General features: G+C 41.2%; 2 protein-coding genes across 2 annotated transcripts; both read left to right on the top strand.

The window, feature by feature from the left end:
* Window positions 1-223: 223 nt before the first annotated feature.
* Window positions 224-13,372, top strand: LOC139655068 (nuclear receptor subfamily 1 group D member 1-like). The gene is made up of 8 exons (XM_071532373.1): window positions 224-866; window positions 8,160-8,474; window positions 8,582-8,670; window positions 8,798-8,942; window positions 10,530-11,116; window positions 11,367-11,552; window positions 11,670-11,880; window positions 11,993-13,372. The coding sequence occupies exons 1-8, from the start codon at window positions 851-853 to the stop codon at window positions 12,187-12,189; spliced, it is 1,746 nt and encodes a 581-aa protein (XP_071388474.1). The 5' UTR covers window positions 224-850; the 3' UTR covers window positions 12,190-13,372.
* A 4,669-nt stretch (window positions 13,373-18,041) lies between these two features.
* faim2b (Fas apoptotic inhibitory molecule 2b) lies at window positions 18,042-22,088 on the top strand. The gene is made up of 11 exons (XM_071532493.1): window positions 18,042-18,120; window positions 19,545-19,612; window positions 19,807-19,871; window positions 20,119-20,172; window positions 20,276-20,326; window positions 20,512-20,551; window positions 20,660-20,697; window positions 20,867-20,954; window positions 21,072-21,167; window positions 21,461-21,514; window positions 21,656-22,088. Exons 1-11 carry the CDS (start codon window positions 18,042-18,044, stop codon window positions 21,803-21,805), a joined length of 783 nt encoding a protein of 260 aa, XP_071388594.1. The 3' UTR covers window positions 21,806-22,088.
* Window positions 22,089-22,948: the final 860 nt, after the last annotated feature.

Here is a 22,948-nt window from a genome sequence, read left to right as displayed (position 1 = left end):
GTAGGGCAGCGCCAGCTCACATGCTACACGCACATGCAGCAGAGCTTTACCAGCATTCCAATGTCGAACGAGTCCAATGTGCCGTCTCCACGCGGGGCTCTCCGCCAATGAAAACGTGAGAAAGAGTAAAGAGTGGGGTGGGGGGTGGTTTAATGTTTTGAGAGAGCGTGACAGGGAGAGACATAGAGAGACATAGAGAGAGGGAGAGAGAGAGAGAGAGAGAGAGAGAGAGATCCCTGACACACAAAAACAAACATCAGAGGTTGAAGGGACACAAAAAAAAACGAGGACAAAAAAACCGGTCACATTTCTCAGGCACCTGAAAACGTGCTGGTTACTGTGGGCGCGTGTTGCTTATTGATGGGTGGGGAGTGTTTAAACTATTTCCACACTTAGGTCTTTGGGTAGGATGTTTTTATGGTGACTGTACACTGGCACGCAGCTGAATACTTTGGGACTTCTTTAATCTAGAGAAGCCCTGTTCTACTACAGTCATAGCGTACAGTAGCCCGGCATCATAAGGTGCACAGACGCAGAGTCGCGCAATCCTGAACCTCGCAGCATCTACGCACAGTGGAACAGGATTTGGATCGATTTCACCTAACTAGTTTTGCTCTAATTTACTCTTTTTTTTTTTGGTTGTTTTTCGCTGACCGGGTTGATAGGACCCTCCGATGCCCTGTGCACATTCTTGTTGGTCTCGTCTTTGGGATACACTCTCTATGCCTTGGCAGTTCATGACTCTTTCACCTATATCAACGAAACTCCTCATTGACGCAGCGAGGCAATCAACCCAGAATTAAATACCGCGAATTTCACAGCACACAACAGCAGCAAACGACTGGGAAACATGGACAACAGCCCAGGTAAGTCGGCATTATTTCAGTGGCTTTTAAACATCACTTCATTTGAATGGAATAGTGTTGAACGAGAACCGGTGTCATTGCACGTCCCTTTATGAATGTTATTTTTAGGAAGCTTTTGATAAGAGGATTTATTTGCACTGCCCATGGCTGATTGTTAACTGACAATTATACATATAATTGCATAAATTAATATCTACATAGACCCGTTTACCAGAGAATCATATAGTCATTGGTTTTATTGTGTCGAACTACATTTCATTTTGTACTTTTGTATTTTGGACTGTCCAATAATATTTTCAAGGCACTACATTTCCTTGACATTTCCTAACCATCGTAGGCTGTGGGCTAATTCTTTAGTGAGTCCCTGTCCGTGCTGTATGTTAAACACGGTGTGTCGCCTTTGGAAATGAGTGTGACACTCCCAGGTACATTAACGTAGTTTGGGTGAGCAATATGCGTGACTCTTGGCATTCAGCGGTCTAGCATTTGGTACGTTGCCAGTTGTCAGCCGCATACGGGTTTGAGTGAGTTGAGCATCGGAAGGGAAGTCCTCGCTACAATCTTTGCGACGGACTTCCGAGTCTCTGCATGTAAACAAACTCACGTGAGGCACGACCCAGAACGCCCTCTGACCGCGCACGTTGTTCAGAGCTTTCGTCTTCTCCCCTTTTCTACAGTGCAGCTCAGGTCTCTTCATCTTAACTTTCATTTACTTCCACTTCTCGCGATATTTGTCATCAGACGTGGTGAACCATTCGGTCCCGCTTTTGGTTGGATGTGGGCGCCCGTATGATGTTTCTTTGTACTCTCCAATAAGCCCGATCAATAAGTGAAAACAACACGTGTTTTATCGGTTGTCGTAGAAAGTGAATCGGTTAAGATGGGCATACACCACACAACTTTTAAAATCATAGATTATGAAAAGACTGGGCGTATACACTAACCGAGTCGTTTCTGCAGATTTTTTTTTACAATAGAAAATAAAATAACAAAAATTAAAAAAGCCCATTTTGGTATTGCAACCTGAATACAGAGCTGTGCGTTTTTCAGCATCAAGGCCTGGAAAGCGGAAAGGAGAGAGAAGCAGACAGGGAGGAAAATAGAATTACCAAAAAATACACAGACCCAAAACGCATTTACATGAAGTTGTGGAAGTCAGTATGGACTGCACAGACTGCAGGGGAGCTGGAGGCGAGCAGCAAATGTGAATCAAATACCTGTTGCTACATAATGGAGCCAAAGCTATGAAGTGGAAACTGAGAATGTTTGTAGGCGATGTTGGCTACGGTGCCAGATGTTGCAAAACCGGACTGCGCATTTACATTGTCTGGTCAGGACTACCAACCGGACATGTAGACTAATAAATCATAATTAATAAGTGACTTTCCGGTCTAAAATCGGCATCTGGCAGCCAAGGTTTTGTGTAATCAATAATTAGGTCTTCCCTGTATTTTTTCCTGTTTGCCTTGGTACCAGAAAGATTGGTAGGCCTGTATATTAATGTATTGTATGAAGAATTAGTTGATTGCTCCCCCCACACACTTGTCGATTAGAGTCTGTACCCCTCATACACTTATAGATTTTCTGTGCCAAGTGGCCACGCCGACTGCCCCAACATCTGCAGACTAGTGCAGACCAGGACAGACTCGGCCCGATTGTGAATCCTGGCTAAAATCGGGGCAATAGTTGTCTAGTGTATCCCCAGATTGTGTGATTCATTTACAAAGGTCACCCTCGACTGTGTAAGTGACTCCCATATTTGGCTGGGACGCAGTCTTTTTTCCCCACACACGTGTGGGTCTGTCAAGGAACAATCACGCCCACTGGCAAGATGTGAGCCAAAACAAGTAAAAGGAGCCAGTTTTTCAGTGTGCCGGCCATGACTTGTGGGCCAATCTTTGGAGTAAACATCGAGTTAAGCCAGAAGGTGAATCATAATCTAAATGTAATAGTGGACGTTGATGAATGACGCTGAGGTCTATGATAATTTCTCTAGCTATTACTCTCTGTTTACAACTTTTTACCCTTCTTTCATACAGTAGTACCAGATGCAAACAAGTCAAATGAGCAAGTCAATACCTGCTTTATTTCTTGCTATCTTTGTGGGATCAATGATACTTTACTGCAATAGCATCTAGATTTAGAACTGTACGATCAGTCGTGTCTCTCTTTCAGTGTTGCATTAATTGCCGGCACGGCAGAACTATAAAACTATAAAAAAAAAAGAACTGTAAGCGTCTTTAGTAATACTGTGGGAATACTATAGGAACATTACAGGGATTATTATTATAGTGATGCCATTGGAGAAAAGAAAAAAAAAACATTAAGTGCGATGACGCCACTATAACCTCACTATTGAGCGCCACAAACGCACTAGAAATCCTTGTAGGAATATTGTAGCAATATTTAGGCCTAGTAGAAGAGATAAAAGAGAGTATCTTAATATCTTAGTGTCTTTCCATGGCCGTCATCAGCTGTCCACCTCGTGCAGCCTAGGTAGCAACGGTCGTGATACTGGTGGGCATCATGTGCCTGGTTTCTAATACGCACCCTCCCCGCCTCCGGCTGACAGCACGTGTATAAGCCTCAGTATCCACGTGCCGCGCGTGATTCCCAGGCACCCCGCCCTCCCGGTTATTCCTCTCCATCGCGCGCTCTGCTCGCTCTCAGACAAAGCTTGCACGGGGATTCCTGTTTATTCGCTGACAGATAAAGCTTGGTCAGTGGGTCAGAAGGGTTTAACTATCTATTTCCTCGCCCCGTTTAGTATTAACAGGTTTTAAATGTTCAATAATAATCAATAATTGTAGTGAACCACCTAAAACGTCAAGTGTGACTGGAGTCTGAAAGTTAAAGGACAAATGGTATTAACCTAAATTGGGCTATATTCAACCCGGGCTGTGGGTGATCTGGCTATAACCAGTTCTTACTGTGCCTACACACATCCATTAACTTGGTCGCTGGGTCACCTGCTTAAATATTTTGGTGGCAGTCATGATAGTTCCAATGATAACTTCATACTGGTCTTGTACAACAACAACATTTTGGCAATATATATAAATATGAACAGAATAATATTTTTGGATGCTAAAGCAAAATATGAACCTATTAACACACATCCATTTAGCAATGTAGAAAATAGAACATGCAGATTTGTCATCGCTTGCAACAACTGAATTGCATCTCCAGACTGCTGTCACATTGGCAGGGTAATCTTTTGGTGACTCAGTTAGAGGATGAATGGGCTTTCATTTACCAGTTGCTTGAGTTGATACCGATGTGAATGCAAAGTTACAAACTTGATGCATGTATTTTATGCGTAGGCATATCAGTTGTGATTATGAATGAACTGTAAATGCTCTTGCCAGCTTTCTCATATGGTCCCAGTACTTTTACAATGTAAATCTGAAAAAGCCTTTCTCATCATCATTATTAGGCAAAATTCAATCAACTTGAGAATGCTTTAGCCTTTTACCCCTTCGTTTATATTTACTTTTAAGAATAAGGATATAGCCTACATCAGTATTGTAGTCCTAATTACAAACTACTTTACACTTAAACTGTAACTTCCAACCACAACCAAATGATAGCAAATGAGATTACAGATAGCACAGGGGTCTGTTTGGAAAGAATAAAGACTAACTGTCAGCAGAGGAGGCTTTACATTGTTGGGCACTGGTTTTACAATGGTCTGGCCTCTTCCACTGAGAGTCCGGGACTGCTGCTCAAGCTTCCTTAACATTTTTGTAGTAGACATATATCACTATAGTGCACATTCTTTTGCACATATTTGGTGTCTTTGTTGAGTTATTAGTAGCCATGGACATATCTGTTTTCCTATTTACCACACTTCACAAATCAGGTGTTATAGTAAGTGATTTGTGGCTTTTTACTCATTTACACATTTTATTGCCTTCAGGGATATTTTACCCCCTTTTTTTATAGTAGTCAAATAAAAGTAAAATCTATTAATAAATGACTAATAAATGACTAAATCACTCTATTAAAATACAATACTTAGTACATTGCAACACAGTGCAATATTATGGCACTGTGGTCCAAGTACTTACTGTATGTCAGATAAAGAGCTCTCTTCCTAGAGTCTGCTAGCATAAGCTATGGCTATCTAGTTCAGGACATCTATACAGATTGAACTGTACAGCTGCTAAGGGGAATCTGGGCTTATTACACCTTGAAGAGCTAAATAATAAGTATAATACAATGTCTGCCAAAGCGGGCTTGACTCAAAGCTTCATTGGTATAGTGACTCTAATATATGTTATATGTAACTTTGCATGGCAAGGGAAGAGAAGTGGCACAACTGTCTATGACCACCCTAATGTAACCTGTGCTGTTGTGAGAGCTGACCTTGTGACCTAAATGGATGAGTATTATCTGACTCTTTTAGTCTTTATTGATGCAAGAACAAATGCAAGAACAGCCACTCCCAATGTGTGTTTTCGTTCTGAGATTCTTTAATTATCATGTGGTTATCTGGATGAGTCATAATTAGAGGGATAATACTTTTTTATTAAGACTTGAAACACTGAATGTAATTACATTAAATTACCCGAATGTGTTACAGGTGTCACTCATGTTAGCAAGAGCCATGAGACTACTTTTGAACAACAGAACTCATTAAACACTGGTCCTAAATGAAAAGGTAGTATGTGGAACAAATAATGGTTCTATCTTCAAATGGCAATGAAGGAACATTTGTGAGTTCAAGTTCAAGTGTTGCCCACACAGAAGGCAAACCATCCTCCTTAAAGTGTTTCATTAACAGCCTCATGACACGGGGCCAACTGTTTCACGTGGAGCGAGGCTACTGCCCATGCACAGTTGTAAATGCTCACATGAAACAGGACAGACTAGGTGAAGCTAAAAAGGGGCGTCTCCCCCAAGACATGATAGGAGCATGAGGTTTATGCATCACTTGTCTGCCATGCATGCCCCGGGAGTGGGACACATGAGGATAGGCGAGGGAGGGGCCTGCGAGTGTTTTGTTTATTCTGCGGCTCTTATGGCCCTATGTGTCTCCACAGGTCACATGTTGTAACCTGTGCCTGAGTGCACCAGGGATGAGCTTTTCCAAGAGCTTGGCCTGGCACCTGGTCAACTGACATTCCAGGAAACAGTTATGGAGAGACAGAGAGAGGATATGGAAGTTTTACGTCAGGGGGGTGGGAACGTGATGGTGAACATGGAGAAGGGGTGTGGAGTTTGTTTGACACTGCCATGCGATCCCGTCCTCCTCAGGCGGTGCACACGCCCACAGACTTTTAGCTCCCCACACACAAACACACACACGTAATATTTATGTATACATGTGTGTTCGTGCACTGGATTAGAGTCATACCTGTCAGAAAGTGCAACTGCCACCACACACAAGCCGTCAAGCCTTGCAGTCAGTGTTGACACGTGTAAGCTGTGGAATTAAGGAGGCACTTAAAGCTAAACAGAAATGCAGCACGTGTTTTCTCAAGGAGAGAAAGCGTAGGAGCAGAGGGAGGCTTTCTCACAGATGATTCAAGGCCCTGGAGAGAAAATGTGCACAGAATGACTTTATAAACAATTCAAGGATATCGAGTCTGATAAGAGTTCTTTTACAGGTTGTACAATGAATAACATTTGAACTACCTACGATAATCCTGATGACACAGATCTTAAGAGCAAGAGGCATGCAATTCCCACACAGGCTTTTTTATTGGCAAGATTTTAGGATATGGAAATTAGACACCAGTTTATAGTGGTCAATAAAAAGGAGGGAAAGCTGTGACCTTAAACTGGGGATCATCAAAAGGGGGCCCACCAATATAAAGCAAAAAATATTTATTTCCAGAAAAGCATTAATTTATGTGCTTCTTTTAAATATCGTATCATCACTATCCTCAGATGATACCACTTATACTGTGATATTATAGATTTACATTGTAAAGAATTATGTCAGCCTAAAAAAAGTGGATACACTGGTTTCGGTGGGTTTAGGCTACCCTCCACCACTCCAACCGAGTAAAACCCCAAGCAAGTAACTTTTAATGTGTCAAAAACGTGGTCAGTAACAACGTGACTGTTCACGTTACATGGCCCTCTCCCCGGTTTCCGGGGACTGAGTGGAATGCAACTGTATACTCACGGTAGCTGAGCCCTGCTTGCCTTTCTCTACCTCTTTACTCGCGGCATTAAAGCCCTCTCTATTCCAAACGTGATCTCCCCCAGCGCTTGTTATTGTACTGCTGCTGTTGTCTACACGGGACTGCGCAAACAGCCTTGTGAGCCGGGCGGGAACTGTGTCAAGAGTCCATGTGAGCTCCCGGTCAGGTGGCTGGCGGATAGATGGGGCTGCGGGCCCGGAGCCAAAAGTGGGGGAGGGAGGGGAGCAAGACTCAGTGTTGAAAGCGAGCAGGCAGCTGGCTGGCTCAGCCTACACGTGAGGGGCAGTCTCTCATCTCTCGCGGGGAGAGCGAACGCAAGCTGCAAAACAAGGGGATTGGCCGGGTGTGTTGTGTTGAGGGGTAATGGGACATTTCCGTCTTCACATCCTAAACTCGAACGAAATGTTGTGGAACATTGTGTACAATGGGCGTGTCGTTTTCTTTTTTCTTTTTTCTTCTCTTTTTTTCAAGACTGTTTCAGTCCCTAACAAAAATCACGACAATATTACTATAATAGACTACTCTGTGGTACTCGCTGTGAGTAGCCTATAGTGACTGTACTTTTATATCTGGTATTACTCTAATAAAGGATCCTATGATATTTCCATAATATTCCCATAGGGACATATAACCTATATAAAAAAGGGCACATATCCTTTTTAAAATTGTTTTAATTTTTTGATAGGATGTCTTTTTTGTAAGGCATTACGACAGAGTTAGTTCCTGTGATAAACTAATTTAAACTAACAGCCATCACATTGCATAATCTGACCTCATTTTGCAGACTTGTAATAATGATCTTTTGTCAGCTAGAGGTTTGCAACATGCCCTCTGCATTATTGGCTAATGTTAATAGTTCCATATTAGCAATAGTTAGATTAGCTTGCTGGCTAGTCAGCTAAAGCCAAAAGCAAACACCAAATGTTTATTTAGGCTAACTGAGGCTAACTTGTGTGTGTGTGTGTGTGTGTGTGCTTGTGTGCACAGAAAAAGAAAATTCGGAAGGTCAGCCAAATAAACTCATTGTATCAAAGTAGAGCATTGCTCAACTCTCGTATTCCGACCTACATTGTGAATTTCAACACAGACCTAGATATAGATCAGTGAACTGAACATTCGCTCCTCTTTGTCCCACCAGGTGGTGTTATCTTATATGCCGGCTCATCTGGCAGTGCCAGCCCGAGTCCTGGCAGTCCCTCAAGTGGATACCAGACCCAGTCACCCTCTTCCCACTCCCAGCCCTCGTCCCCAGAGGGTATCTCCTTTCAGGAGATTGGGCCCCTGAAGCAGAGAGGAGAGCAAAGAGGAGGAACTCCCCCTTCACCGAAAATGGTCTTCCAGTTTCCTGAAGTCAACAATGCACCAGTTGCCCAAATTTCAACGGTGTCATCAGCCACCTACAGCCATCCCATAGTGGCCAAAAGACCTTGTGGTTTTACCGGCACGTTCACCAGTAAGTACAGCTTTCACTGCACTCTTTCCTATTCTCCTCTGTATTTACTTGTCTGTAGTTTGTATTGTATACCTCTCTCTGACAATGGATGTGTGTTTCTTGTATAGAGACGGGAGGCATGGTGCTCCTATGTAAGGTGTGTGGCGACATCGCATCTGGTTTCCATTATGGTGTGCACGCCTGTGAGGGCTGCAAGGTGAGACCTGCAAAAGACAATATTATATCATTCCTTTTACTACATACACGACTCGCACCCGCACACGCACACGCACACACCCACTCTTTCACACACTTCAAAGTATTTCTTCTTCTCCCTTCCCCAGGGTTTCTTCAGACGCAGTATTCAGCAAAATATCCATTACAAGATGTGTGTAAAGAATGAAAACTGTCTGATCATGCGCATGAACCGAAACCGCTGCCAGCACTGCCGCTTCAAGAAGTGTCTCTCCGTGGGCATGTCCAGAGATGGTAAGAGACAATGTCTTTGTCATAACATTTGATGAATGCCAACTAAAACTGCAGTAGCTTTTGACCAAGGGATTATTCCATGGTTATAATTCTCCCAAGCCAAGAAATGTCTAGATAGCTTTTTGATAGGGCCAGAGGTTTATATTACTCCTTATCACTAGTAATCCATTATGTCTCTCCATGTTCTTGTCTCCTTACTCTCCCCATACCCTTTGTCTGCTGTTCCCCTTTGTCTTCCTATCTCCTTGCCCTGGTATCTGATTTATGACAAGAGGAGCTTGAGAGTCCCAGTAGTCATCAGTCATGGAGAATCTATGACAAATACAGTTTATTTTGGGAAATTGGGGCATGAGGCTGTTGATTACCCCATGTGTTCAACTTGATGTTTCTTCACACCTATTATTTTTTCAATGCTGACATTTACAAACAGTCATTTGCTGTATAATGCAATTCTGTCCTGTTAATCATAAGAACCTAGTTGACAATTCAATTAGACACAAAATCAGTGCTGTTCGTCTGCTCCACTGCATTGTTTCCCTGCAGGACTCTTATCTCTGGGGATAGGACTAAACTGGGTGATAATAAATCATGTGCTTTTCTGGAGCAAACATTTTTAGATGACCCAAAAAAGACAAAATGCAGGAGTGAAAAATCACCTGCTAATTCATCAGATCACAACTTCTTCTCAACCTTTGAAAATGAAATTCCATATTTGACATGTTTTAATTTTCTGAATATATTCACTAATAAAATAAAAATAAAAATGCAATGTGGATATGATTACAGTTTTTACCCGGGCTCCCACAACCACAATGTCATAGATCCATAAATGGCTCTTACTTCCCTTCAGACATTTTCTCATCCTTTCATTTTCATTTTATGTATATGACTTGATATCTCTGTTCATGAATTGATATCTTGTTATCATTCCCTTTACTTTACCTTGACCCCTTTGTTTTGTGTCCATCCACGTCTTTTACCTCTCCCTCTTGTCTGTCTTCTCTTTTTGAACTTTTCACTACTCACTCACTCTGTCACTTGACTAATGACATCATGTTCAATGCTGCTGACCCAGTGACCTACTTCCGCAGAGAAGAGAGAGCGAGTGCTCAACAGAAAGACAGAGGAGAGCGAAAGGCAGAGAGATTGGGGGAGGTGGTGCAGCATACAGTGGCAGGGTGCTATAAATAGGGTTGTCAGAGGAGGTGCAGTGTTGAAAGGGGGAAGGGAGGATTGTAAAGATGTAGAAAAGGATGAAGGAGTCAAATGAGGAGAGGGCATTAGCGACCATGTTGTGATAGCTCCAGAACAGTCAGAGAGAGTAGAGAGGTCTTTGGATTAGTAATCCACATAGCAATTATATGGGCAGTCAGAGCGTCAGATGTAGAGGTCGTATTATACCGAGCCCTGGCAGACCACTTTCTTCCTCTGCTGTCCATCTGCAGCTTTTGAATGTGCAAATCATATCCAGTGCCTTAGTATTGTGCTGCTCCATGTATTAATGAAAGTGTCACCAGTACGGAATTGGAAGTGAAACTGATGCTTAATGTCAATGATTGCTAACCGAGCCTATTCTCTCTCTTCCAGCTGTGCGTTTTGGGCGTATTCCCAAACGGGAGAAACAGAGACTACTGGATGAGATGCAGAGCTACATGAACAGTCTCAACGAATCAGCTTCCATGGAAATTGAGGCTTCACCCCCCCCTGAGGCCCCCTGCAGTCCAGAGAACCAGTCAAATGAAGGAGTGGGCTCCATATCGCAGTCTTACTGCAACAACTTCGTCAGTGAAGAGAAACCACTCAAGATGGCTGCCAGCAACAACAACCATGGCCATTCGTCCTTCCAAAACAACATAGTACAGGAATCTGCCTTCTCGCACTCTACGACCCAGTCACAATCCCATTCTAGTCCCTCTCAAGGGGGGCAGTCAAACCTGACATCTAGCTACCACGTACCCACACACTGCCCTGTTGCCTCCAACAACAACAACAACCCCACTAGCACCAACGTTGACAATGCCAAGTACACCTACTCCAACCAATCAAGTCAATGCCCCATCACTGGTACTGGATCATCTCAGTCCTACCCCAACAACCAGAACAGTTTTTCAGCCTGTGATTCCCAGAACCAAAGTCCCTGTCCTTGGAAGTTGAATGGAGGAGCCAAAGTCCTGGTGAGTCTTTTTTGGGGATTTTTATATGAATATCTATTGTTGTGCCAATTGTCAGTGCCAATACACAGTATGAATACATGTACAGGTCTAAACTGAAGTGTTGTGGTCATGGAGGTAGTAGCTGAAACATCCTAAATCCTAAACTTACAGTCCCAATCCCTGGGGCTTAGGAACATGTACAACTATGACTTCAATATAAGAACTCCCTAAAGCCTCCTTTTCTCTCTTTCTTCTTCTCTCCGTCTCCCAGGCTTGTCCCCTGAATGCCTGTCCTGTGGCTCCAGCCAGTCGCTCCAGTCAGGAGGTGTGGGAGTCTTTCTCCCAGTGCTTCACCCCTGCCGTCAAAGAAGTGGTGGAGTTTGCCAAGAGCATCCCAGGGTTCCAGAGTCTTAGCCAGCATGATCAAGTCATGCTGCTCAAGTCCGGCACTTTCCAGGTACGTCCAGTCAAACGTAGAATTTGTGGGTCTAACTCAAGATGTGATTTTTCTCTGCTTCTTCTCTCTTCCCCCGTGGACTTGTCCGATACTCACCTGGTCTGATTTTGTCCATAGGTCCTGATGGTGAGGTTCTGCTCACTGTTTGACCCCAAGGAGAGGACTGTGACCTTCCTCAACGGGCAGACCTACTCACTGGCATCACTAAGGGCTCTTGGCATGGGTTCCTTACTGGACGCCATGTTCGACTTCAGTGAGAAGCTAGGATCTTTGTGTCTGGAGCCAGATGAGATGGCCCTTTTCATGGCTGTTGTGCTGGTGTCTGCTGGTAAGACATGCACACATACACATACAAATACAAATACACACGCACATGCACACGTACACGTACACACTCCATCGGGTCTAACCCCTATCTCTCCTCCCTCTCTCTTCCTCAGACCGCTCTGGTATAGTGGAGGTCGGAGCAGTGGAACAATTGCAGGACAATCTGATAAAAGCTTTGCGCTCTCTCGTCACCCGTCGCCATCCTGACGACAGCACCCTCTTCCCCAAGTTGCTGCTGCGTCTGCCTGACCTGCGCACCCTGAACAACCAGCACTCCGACAAGCTGTTGGCCTTCCGCATAGATCCTTGAGTGACTACGAGGGCCAGCCTGGAGAGCCACAGCTTACTGAGGCGTCTGCTTTGGGCAACCTCCCTGCTCCTCACGCAAGCCTAGCCTGCCGCAGTCACTGGCCTCTGCATGATGGGACAGTTGTTGTGGGATCTGTGCCAAGTCTGATGCCCCGATTGAGTGGACTGAGAAAAATAGCAGTGGAGGGCGCAGGCATAGCAGGGAGGTGGAGGCTCCTGAACTAGTTGGAACTTGTGAACAGTTCCTTCCAATTGCTTCCAGGGTTGCTGAAAACTGTTAAAAAAAGAGCAAAAGACTGTGTTCTCCCTTGTGTTCTATGAATCGACATCAAACCACTTTCAATACTAAGTCATCACCTCTCCCTCCCAGTGATTGTCAGTGACAGTGACCGTTCTGAAGACCAAAAAAGAGAGAAAGCCTGTTGCTCCTCTCTCATTCCTCACCCAACTTTGTCCTTCTGTCCCAGCACACACAGTCACACAACTAACAAGAAGGAAGCACATTCTCTTGCCCAGAGAAAAGGGAATACACACTCATTCACCAACAATGATATCTTACTATACATTCATGCTAGAAAAATAAAAAGCACTTTCCATGCATTAAGAAACCTCTGAAATCAATATATAATATAGCAATAGAAATGTCTAACACAGTTAAGAGGACAGTTTGTGTATGCACTGTTGAAATGATCTAAGCTATTTTCAGAATATGTCATCGTGTTGGAAATCTTTATGAAATCACCCATTTGGGATTATTGAGAAATGTATACATTTTTAAGAACTGAGAGTAAAATGCATTGTATTTCTATGCATTAATCAGGGAGAAATTATTGGTCATTTTAGACCATGTTTGATGGGTTATGTATTAAGGTGTTCTGTTGTAAATTTTGTATATAACCTTTATGCTTGGTTCTGTTAGTTTGCAGATTCTTGGATGTGTAAATGATTAGCATTGGATTACTGTATGAAGTCAACATCATTGACAACACATAGTAGAATGCTCTACTGACTGCGAAAAGAAAGCAGCATTTGAACCATTGCTCCAAGTATAAACTTTTTATTTGAAACTATATAATTGAAATAAATGTATTGTCAATTGATTGCATCACCTTGTGAATATTTTGTAAATGTTTTATGGCATACCATAGAGTACCATAGAGTATACCATTATTAAACAACATTATATACCATTTTCTTGTGTTCATCTTGTTTCATTTCCTTGCTTAAAGTGACTGTGATCAGCATTGCAAAGGCTTACCATGGAGTCGTAGCCTAGCAACAGAAGCAATCAGCCAATCATGCTCCAGGTCTTGAGAGCCATTAGACTTGATCACTAATAAGAAAAAATCACTTGATTTTTGAGTGTGTAGTAACAAGTAAATGTAATTTTAAAGATAAAGTACTTCAAGAAATACTAAATGGTGCTCTTCAACACAAATCCACAGTGACTTATTGCAGAGCAGAGACGACGAGACAAAGAGATTGTAAACTGAGACGGATTCTGTTTGGAGATACAGTATATGCAAATACAACTAGATGACAAGATAATTGTACTGTAGGTGAATTGAATGAACTGAGTGAGTGAGCCTGCTCTGGAGGTGGATAGTTAGGGCACAAAACAGCATGAGGAGAACATAGGGAGTGTTAACAAGCCCTAAGAGGTAAATATCAAAGGTGACTTGTGAAGGGCCAATACATTTATGATATTGAGATGATTGGTCGTTAGTCTTTAAATCCATGCTAAGACATATCCACATGTCTTTGGATCTGTATTATTATGGCTCAACATTGCTATCTCTCAGACAGTAGTCACTCGAAAGCTTGGGAGAGGCAGATTGCTGAAAGTGTTTGGGAACATTTCTCATAAACAAAGACTGTGGCCTTCAGACTTCTCCATGTAGTGAGAGGATTCAGCTGTATTTGTTTCAAGACGGACTGAAAGAAGATACACTGTGATACAAGATACAACCTGAAAATATTGTTCATGTTTATCAATCATCTATACATATCTGTGATTCATTTGTGGCTAATTGATATAACTCAATAACTGTTGATTGTGTTACTGGTAATATCAGACACATACTTTTTCTAAGTAGAGCAGAGCAGCAGGCACAAAAATGTCTCCATCTTGAAATTGAAATAGAAATTGAATAAAAACATTCTATGGGACTTTTAATATCAGGAACCACTTCTCTAACCCTGAGATATTGTTTTAATTCTGGAGATGGACAACATCCGGTGGTTATCTCTGGCAGTAGATAATATAGTCTGTCCCGAAGCATTGGCATGTAGTTTCCCTTAATGAAAGCACCAAACGAGTCTAAAGTCCAGATTTTCCCCTTGTACACCAATTATGATATCACAGCATCGTCCCAAAGCTGCCCTTTTCCCTTGACTTGTTTGCAGAGTCAAACTTTATTCTTAAGGCTGGATAAGAAACGACCCGTTGATAGTGTCTATTCTAATAATCTACTGCCTAGTGCAGCGTCAACGTTATGAAGAGTGAATCATTTCTGTGGACGCTGTGAAGGTCTTCTCATACCACCTACTGGACAGGACGATAATAGCAGACCAGGCAGGAGCAGCTTTTGAGCATCACACTATTTTCTGATTTGACACAGGAAACAGCACGTTATGTTTAAAACAAATGGTCAAACTAAACGTCAGTTCTGTTAAATTTAGCAAATCCTGCTCAATATCCATACAGCTGACTGGACAGCATAGATGAGTGTTATCAAAAAATGTCCTTTCCCTAATGGAAAAAAAGGGCATGGGACATTTGCATTTTGTTGAAAGTGCAGGGGAATTATCCCCCGCGTCCCCCATGTCTGCTACTCCCCTGGGTGAAGAAGCACTCTAAATTATTTGAATAACAATATTACAATCCATGATGCCAAATTCCCTTGGGCTAGTGGTCTGGCACAGTTCTCCTACCGCTGCAGTAGTGCTCTTTTCTTGTATCCTGGTACCATCTAGTGGTCACAAGGAGGTAGAGACAGATTATACTTCTTCAGTACAAAATTATACAAAAGTTATTTGAACATCTAACTTAGGCCTAGTACTGGAGGAGGCCTAGTATTGGAGGACGACACAAAGATATTATGTACTATTATTGAGATTTCTGACTGTACTATTAAAAACAAAACAGTCTTCTTTGGGGTTACACTGGCTCTTAAATGTCATGCGGTAAGACTTGCTGTTTATAGGCCAATCCATTTGTTCCATCCCAAACATCCTTTTGGCTTTCAATTTCTTGCCTTTTAAATGGTTATATGACTCAGTTTCAGAATTAGTTTATTCTTATGGCCTAGGACAATTCAACATAAACAACTCTCACAAAGATAGAAAACTGAAACCGTATGATGGCATGCTGATGTACAGCCTGCAGTTGTTCCACACACAATGAATGAATGAATGAATGAATGAATGACTGGGACAGTGACTTTGTGGATCCAAACAATGTTTGCCAGAATGCACTTTTTATATTCAGGTGAACTTCATATTATGGCAGTGTTACCAGATTCAAACCAGGATCCCTGATTAATGCAACAGACTTTTCAAATTCATTTTCAGTGGTTATTAATTACTGTGATGACATCACAGATTAAGGGAGGGGAAAACCAGTAACTATTTCTGAGAAATGGGAGAAAAGCTGATGCTCTGAAATGTGTTCAGTGGTTTCCTTATGTGTTTCTTTACTTTTGGGACGATATTTTCAGAAAATACACAAGAGTAACGGGTCTCTTGGGTCAAGGGTAAAGATTATTTTTGTAGCATGTTACAAAAAGATACCCAAGACCGTAATGGACATGATAAGAGATCAAATTTAAAAGTTTTCACATTTCTTTACTGCACCATGTCATTTTAGTGTTGTTGTTTTTTTTTGTTTTATTGTGTGCTGCTTAAAACTATGTAACATTAAAAGGAATATGAGCAGAAGTAGATCAAAGGTGGGTGCTTGCTGGTAAATCTCATTATGACAGTAAAGATGATCTCTGGCCCATAATGTTCTTAACCTCCATCTCATTAGTCTGTTGTGCCTGTTACTAAACCAGTCTCTTACACAAAAACATGATGTCATCATTACATCAGATCTGTTCTGTTACTAAAGGTATTGTGAGAAAAACTATGCGCTGTGCCACAGAAACACATGGATACACACAACTATCCAAATGTAGCTTCCTTTGTTTTGTTCCATTCATACACATGGCTGTATGTGCAAGAGGCTAAACTGCGTACAAAGTCCACAATAAGTAAAGCATGTACAAGCAGTTTTGCTAGTCCTATAAGTCATAAGCAGTCTTGATAGTGATGTATATTCTTGTTGTCAATGAACATGATGTTGTATATACACAAATTCACATATACAGTATAGTCAAGGTGCTGTTGGTTTTGCTGTATTGTCAAACTGCTGTACAAGAATGTGTGATGATTATCAAACATCCTTAAGAAGTCTATGGCCCCTCTTCCCATTCCCACTTCCTCCTTCTTCTAAAGTGGGGCACAATCGTTGTGCAATGCATATGTAATTCAGATATGTAAGTCCTCTGGATCCAGTGGGTAAGCACTAGGATGATTAACTGTCCTGGAACACTCTTGGACAGGCTTGTGCCAATACAGAGACATAAACAACACCCCTGTTTAGAGACAGCAGTGGTACGGTCCTGCCTCATCTCAGTGCTTGGGCCTACCTGGACATTGCTAGAATGACCTCAATAGGCAGAGGATAGGGGTGGGGTGGGATCAGGGTTAGAGAGAGATTAACCACATGAAGCCCTATAAAGCTTTAGTGTAATCCGCACAGTGGAGACAAATTCAGCACAACCGCTGTAAACAGCGCTTCACTCCGTAACTAACTGCTTTGGACTACACAAAACCCATCAGAAAAAGAGAAACTGCAAAGGAAGAGGAGCTGGGAATTTTTTGATTTTGTGCTTAAGACATATACCAACCACTGAGCCAGACAATCTTCTTACCAGTGACTTCAGAATAATCTTAACTCCATCCAGCAGCAACACAAAGGAGCATAAAGGGAAAAAACATGACAAAGGGAAAGGTATGAGCCTAACTTTCCTACCTGATAACTACATTACAGTAGTACAATGAACTGAGCAACGATTGGCTTCTAGTTTTTTGTGATTTCTGCAGTTTGTCATTGTTTTGTAGAAGCAGAGCAGCTGACAGTTTGACCATATTGTGCTCTGGGCACCATGTTGCTGTCTCTTCTCTGGAACTAATAGGTGTTACCTGTAGATTTGTAACAACATCCTCCATTGCATTGATATGCACATGACTGTGAAACAGGATTGTGGAGCTAACATGGCTGCCTCTTAGGTTTGTGATGGTCCAGCTGTTTTATTTAATTACTCTCAGGACAGTCAGCCTCAAAGTCAAACTTCATCAATCAAATGAATGAAATAAAAATAAATAGTTTTATGTTTGTTGGTGCTTGTGGAAGAGCTCATTTAATGCTCATTGCTCTATTCTGTACATCAACCATAATCTTCATTTGTGCTGGTTACCTAAAGATGGAGGCCCATCAAGGGCATCCTAATCCTTTGAACTAATGAAACATGGAGGCTGATGTATATTACACAAGCTGCACTGTTCTGAAAAAAGTGTCATACATACAGCTTTGACAATAGAGTCTAATGTGTCATAGAAATTGATTTATTTTGTGATGCTGTACAGCCAAATAAGGACAAGGATAAGGAAAGTTAACATAGGCCTACCAGATAAGGAAAGTTGACCTAGCTCTGATTTATCTCTATGTGAGTGATAAGAATACTTCTATTACTGTGTAAAGTGACTCTAAAGAAAGATACTTATTTCTACAACTTATTAACAATTGTCATGACATTGTGCTATCAGGTGAACACTGCAAGCAAGACTGACAATGAATACCCACCCAGCTACCAGGAGGCGACTGCAGGTAAAAAAAAAAAAAAAAATCTTTGTGGTTTGACAAATCAGCGATAGATGTGCAGATACACGCTGTCATGCCTGTTTTGTCTGTCATCTATTTCTACCCACACTTCCAAACTATAAGCTTCTATGAGTCAGTGTACCAGGGGAAAAACATTAAAACTCAACACTCAATATAGGCAGATCAAAACAAACAACAAAGGCATGAAGTTAAGTTTAAGTTGTGCTAACAAATGTAGGCCTAATCTTTTAAGATCATTTTTGCAATTTTGTTTAGATCATTTTCGCAATTTTGAGTGAAACATCTTGATATCATTACATTTTGAAGTTGTTTAAACTCAAAATTTGTGATATAGCATCACATATTCGTTTATGAGGTATCCCACCTTTTGATTTGCTTTGACAGTGTTGTAATGGTAAATAAAAAGGTGGGTCCAGTCATCGATCATCATAAGGCAAACAACCACCAATATGAAGAAAAGCGTTAATTTGTCTGTTTTTCTTCTTGGTACTTGGTATGATGTTTATGTCATAAAGGTTCATGTCAGCCTTAAAAGGAGGATCAACTCTATTCAGCAAATAAAAACTAAACTGAGTGTAGTTGGTTTACACTACATCTCTGCATATTACTGACTGTGAGCTAATGATTAATATCAAAAAAAATATTTGCACAAAATTATTTCTCTAATTCCATTATGCAAACATTATATGTTTACCTCATCTTAAAAATTGCAAATAACATGTAATTAACTAGTAATTAACATCATAGGCTGTGCCTTCTCTCCTACTGCCTCATTGAGGACCAGTATTGTTATTGTGTTTTTTTTTAGCTTCTGGTGAAGGTATTTATGTGTTATCTTCTGTATAATATACCACTTATGTTGGTATGGCACATTGTAAGTGACTTTATGTATTTGTGTTTGTCACCCATCTGGGGAAGAGTGCCTGGAGTGTTGTGGTTCCCTGCTGAAATTGTAATCTGCATCTGATCAAAGCTTACCTTGCACAGCAAAACATAAAGCAATATATAGCTGGAATTCAAAAACAGGCAAATGTACTCAATAACAAAGATCAAAGATTTTAATGCTAAATATGCAGTTCATTACTTGGTCATGTCAGTAAAATAAATAATTTAGTTGTGAAATACCTACTCTTTATGTAAAAAACAAAATAGTTGCATTTGTGCATACTATATTAAATATTGGATCAAATAATAGTGACTTGGGACTTAGGAAGTATGAAATTCAAAGTACTAAAAAGTGGAAGTCCTACTCAAAAATCTGAAGTCAAACCTGATGCCCCACATGGTCATAATGACTTAAACATGTCTGAGTAATGATGCAGCATCACTAGTAAGTAACCATGTACAATTTATCTTCAGCCTCTACAAAAACAAACCCTCAAATATCTCCTACCTGCCTCTGTCCTCAGGCTTCGAAGAGATGCAGGCCCAGTTTGCCTGGGACGACATGGCCGTCAGGCGGATCTTCATCAGGAAGGTACTGAACAGGATGTAGATGTAAACAGATTCGGTGAAACAAGTGACACAAGTTGGAGAAACAAAGAGAGATCAGAGAGACTCTAACATTGTTCTGAGACACATTTATTTTTAGAGCAGTGAAACACATCTTGGGAAAACTCATCCAGATTGCATACATTTTAAAGTCAGACTGTGCTGTATGTCCCATTCCAGGTCTACGCCATCCTCATGACCCAGCTGTTTGTGACTGTGGCAATTGTTGCTCTCTTCACATTTTGGTAACTGCTCTTTTACTAGTGCTTATTCTGATACTAGTACTTATTCAGTAGTTATTAAAAAAACATTTTTTATACCACCATTTACTAGTAAATTTCCAATAGTGACCAGAACAGTTTCAGCAAGGTACTAAAAATAAGTGCTAATGGCAGTAAAAATAGAAAAAAATGTAAATGTTTTTTTTTTTCTTTTTCTTTCTTTTTCTTTTCGTAATCCAATGAAAGTAACATTCATTTACTGTCCTTCCAGTGGACCTGTGAGGTTTTTCATACAGACTCACCCTGGCTTGTATATGGCCTCTTAGTAAGTGAAACCACATTATATCATATAATTCATATTACGGCATCAGCTTCTTCACCGATGTTATTGTTAAGGTAATTTATTCTTCTTCTCCCCTTTCTGACAGTCTCACATTCTTTGCCACCTACATTGCATTGTCCTGCTGTGGAGATCTGAGGTAATGTTTCCTTGCAATATAAATAATAAAAAACAATACTCATAAATGCATAGTAAAAATGTTCCGTTGTCATTTTGTGGATTTAGATTGTGGCCATATTGGTGGGTAGGCATGCAGTAATTTCAGATAAATTACAGTGTTCAGGGTGAATTTCTAAACTCTGGATTTTCTTCCCCCCTAAACAGGAGGCAGTTTCCCTGGAACCTCATTCTGTTAACTCTCTTTGTGAGTATTTTCAACAAGAAAAACATTGCATTTTAATAGAATACAATGGCTCTCTTTTTCCTTGTTCACCTGGCCTAAGTGTGGTATTCTCTCTTCTCTGCCTCTCAGACTTTGAGCATGGCCTGCATGATGGGTTTTATATCAAGGTACATACATATTGTGATCTATGTGCGTGTGTGTGTGTGTGTGTGCGTGTGTGTAACTGTTTGCGAAAATGACTTTTACAACATTTATTAACCATCCAAATCTTTCCAGAGTGACAGAGAGAGAGAGAGAGCATATGTTAATAGCTGTGTTTTCTCTCTCTTCCTCCAGCTTTTACAACACCACATCAGTGGTGCTGTGCCTGGGAATCACAGCTCTGGTGTGTCTATCTGTCACTATCTTCAGCTTCCAGACCAAGGTGAGAAGAATGTGCTTTCAACGCTCGCTCTTCTTTTCAGGCTACATCTCACAGCCCAACAACACATAACAACACAATCTGATGAAATGAATCCATTCTCCCTCTCGCCCGTTGCAGATTGACTTCACCTCCTGTCAGGGCGTCCTGTTTGTTTTGTGTATGGTCATGCTTCTCTGTGCCATCACTCTCTCCATTGTCGTCCCCTTCGGATATGTAAGTTCACCTCCTTCAGCTGTTTTGGCGTGATTGCAATCACGCGTGATTGCCAAAACACCTTTCTAGAACAAGTCAAAAATAGCTGTGATCAACAGTGAGTTTAAAAATAGATTTCCAGTAATGCCTTTGGCCTTGTTCACCGTATTTGGCTGTGTGTGAAGCAGAAGGGATTAGCCTTCACTGCTGTCTTTCATCATCCTGGAGATAATCTAGCAAAGCCACTGTCTTTCCCAAATTAGTATCCTATCCTTCTTAACGGTGTCTGGTAATGCTTTTACCTCGCACCGCAGGTACCCTGGTTACACGCCATATATGCTGTGATGGGAGCCATCCTCTTCACTCTGGTGAGAACCCAATATGTCACCAAAACCTCAGTATCATCAGGTTGCAGTACCATATAATTTACTCTGCTCTCTCTCTCTCTGTCTCTTGCTCTCTCTCTCTCTCTCTCCCTTTCTCTATCGGTCTCTCTCTCTCTGCCACAGTTCCTGGCATTTGACACTCAGCTGCTGATAGGGAACAAGCGCTATACCATGAGTCCAGAGGAATATATTTTTGCCACTCTCAACATCTACCTGGACATTATCTACCTATTCAGCTTCCTGCTACAGATCATGGGAGGTGGTCGGGAGTGAGGCCTCTGTCATCCACTCTTCTTCTGTGTCTGTCTCTCTGTTTAACTATTTGATAGCATTAACTCCACAAACTCAACAGGGTCAAAATGTTCACGACCTGAATCAACTTATTTTTCCTTTTATAACAGTTTGTATCCGACCGAGAGTCAGGATAAAGACTCACCTTCCTACACTATGGGTCTCATTTCTGAAAATAGTCTTTGACCTTATCCAATCATCATAGCATCATAAAATCACTTCAAAGAATATTATGGAGATGAAAATGACATCTATGAGTTTACATTCATTTTTAATAGTAGAAAGGGTTAGGGTTAGTTTTCATCATGGATATATTGCAGAAAAAGGTAGACAATCCTTAAAATGCTCATTTGGCAGAGATCTTTTTTTTTCCACAAATCTCAATTTTGACTTGATTTTTGTTGTAAGTACAAATGCGAGCACAAGAACCTTTTACAAATGAGGCCTGAAGTGAGTTGGGCATCTTTGTGTGAGCAAAGTGAAAGCAATCTGTTCGTTCTTTGCTACTGGTTATGTAATACCGTTCATACAAACAATAATCTTAAGCTTTTTTCGGCCTACTGGTTTTAACACTATGCCCTGGTATAACCTTTACCTGCCTGATACTTCGCTGTAGCAGTTCACTGTACTTGAACCATTCCTGTAGTATTGTTGTGGGAGGAGGGGTGCACTGTGACCCCCCCATCCTACAGTATTATTTAAATGGTAATTAGGCTCATAAGTGGATAAAACTAAACGGCCAAAGACAAAGACGAGCCAAAAAAACAGAAGATGACTCCCATCAGTTTCATCCAATATTTTCTGGAATGTGGATTCAGGAAATCTGCACTTTCAAGCTCAGCAGGGTTGAGTTTGTTATTATAGCTTACTAGTTGTCAAAGCTACAGTATGTTTGCTAGAAACAGTATAGGCTATTTCATTTTTATATTTGTTTTTTATGCATATAATTACAGATGATAAATAGGTTAAATAATATTTATATTTTAATGTTTTATGTGTGTAGGATGTTTTCACACTAACAGCTCTATTTGAGCCTGTGGGTTGTGTTGGGAAACATGTGTGCACCCTGAACCAATGGCTTTCAACTGGTTTCAAGACCTTTGAAGCTAAGATACAGCACCAGTT

Source organism: Centroberyx affinis, unplaced genomic scaffold (genome assembly GCF_046629955.1).
Source record: "Centroberyx affinis isolate AG114_WGS23_722 - 3 ecotype Tasmania unplaced genomic scaffold, CSIRO-AGI_Caff_v1 ptg000151l_1, whole genome shotgun sequence".
Classification (NCBI taxonomy): domain Eukaryota; kingdom Metazoa; phylum Chordata; class Actinopteri; order Beryciformes; family Berycidae; genus Centroberyx; species Centroberyx affinis.
The sequence above is the reverse complement of the archived record's forward strand: the minus strand, read 5'-3'. Positions and strand labels throughout refer to the sequence as shown.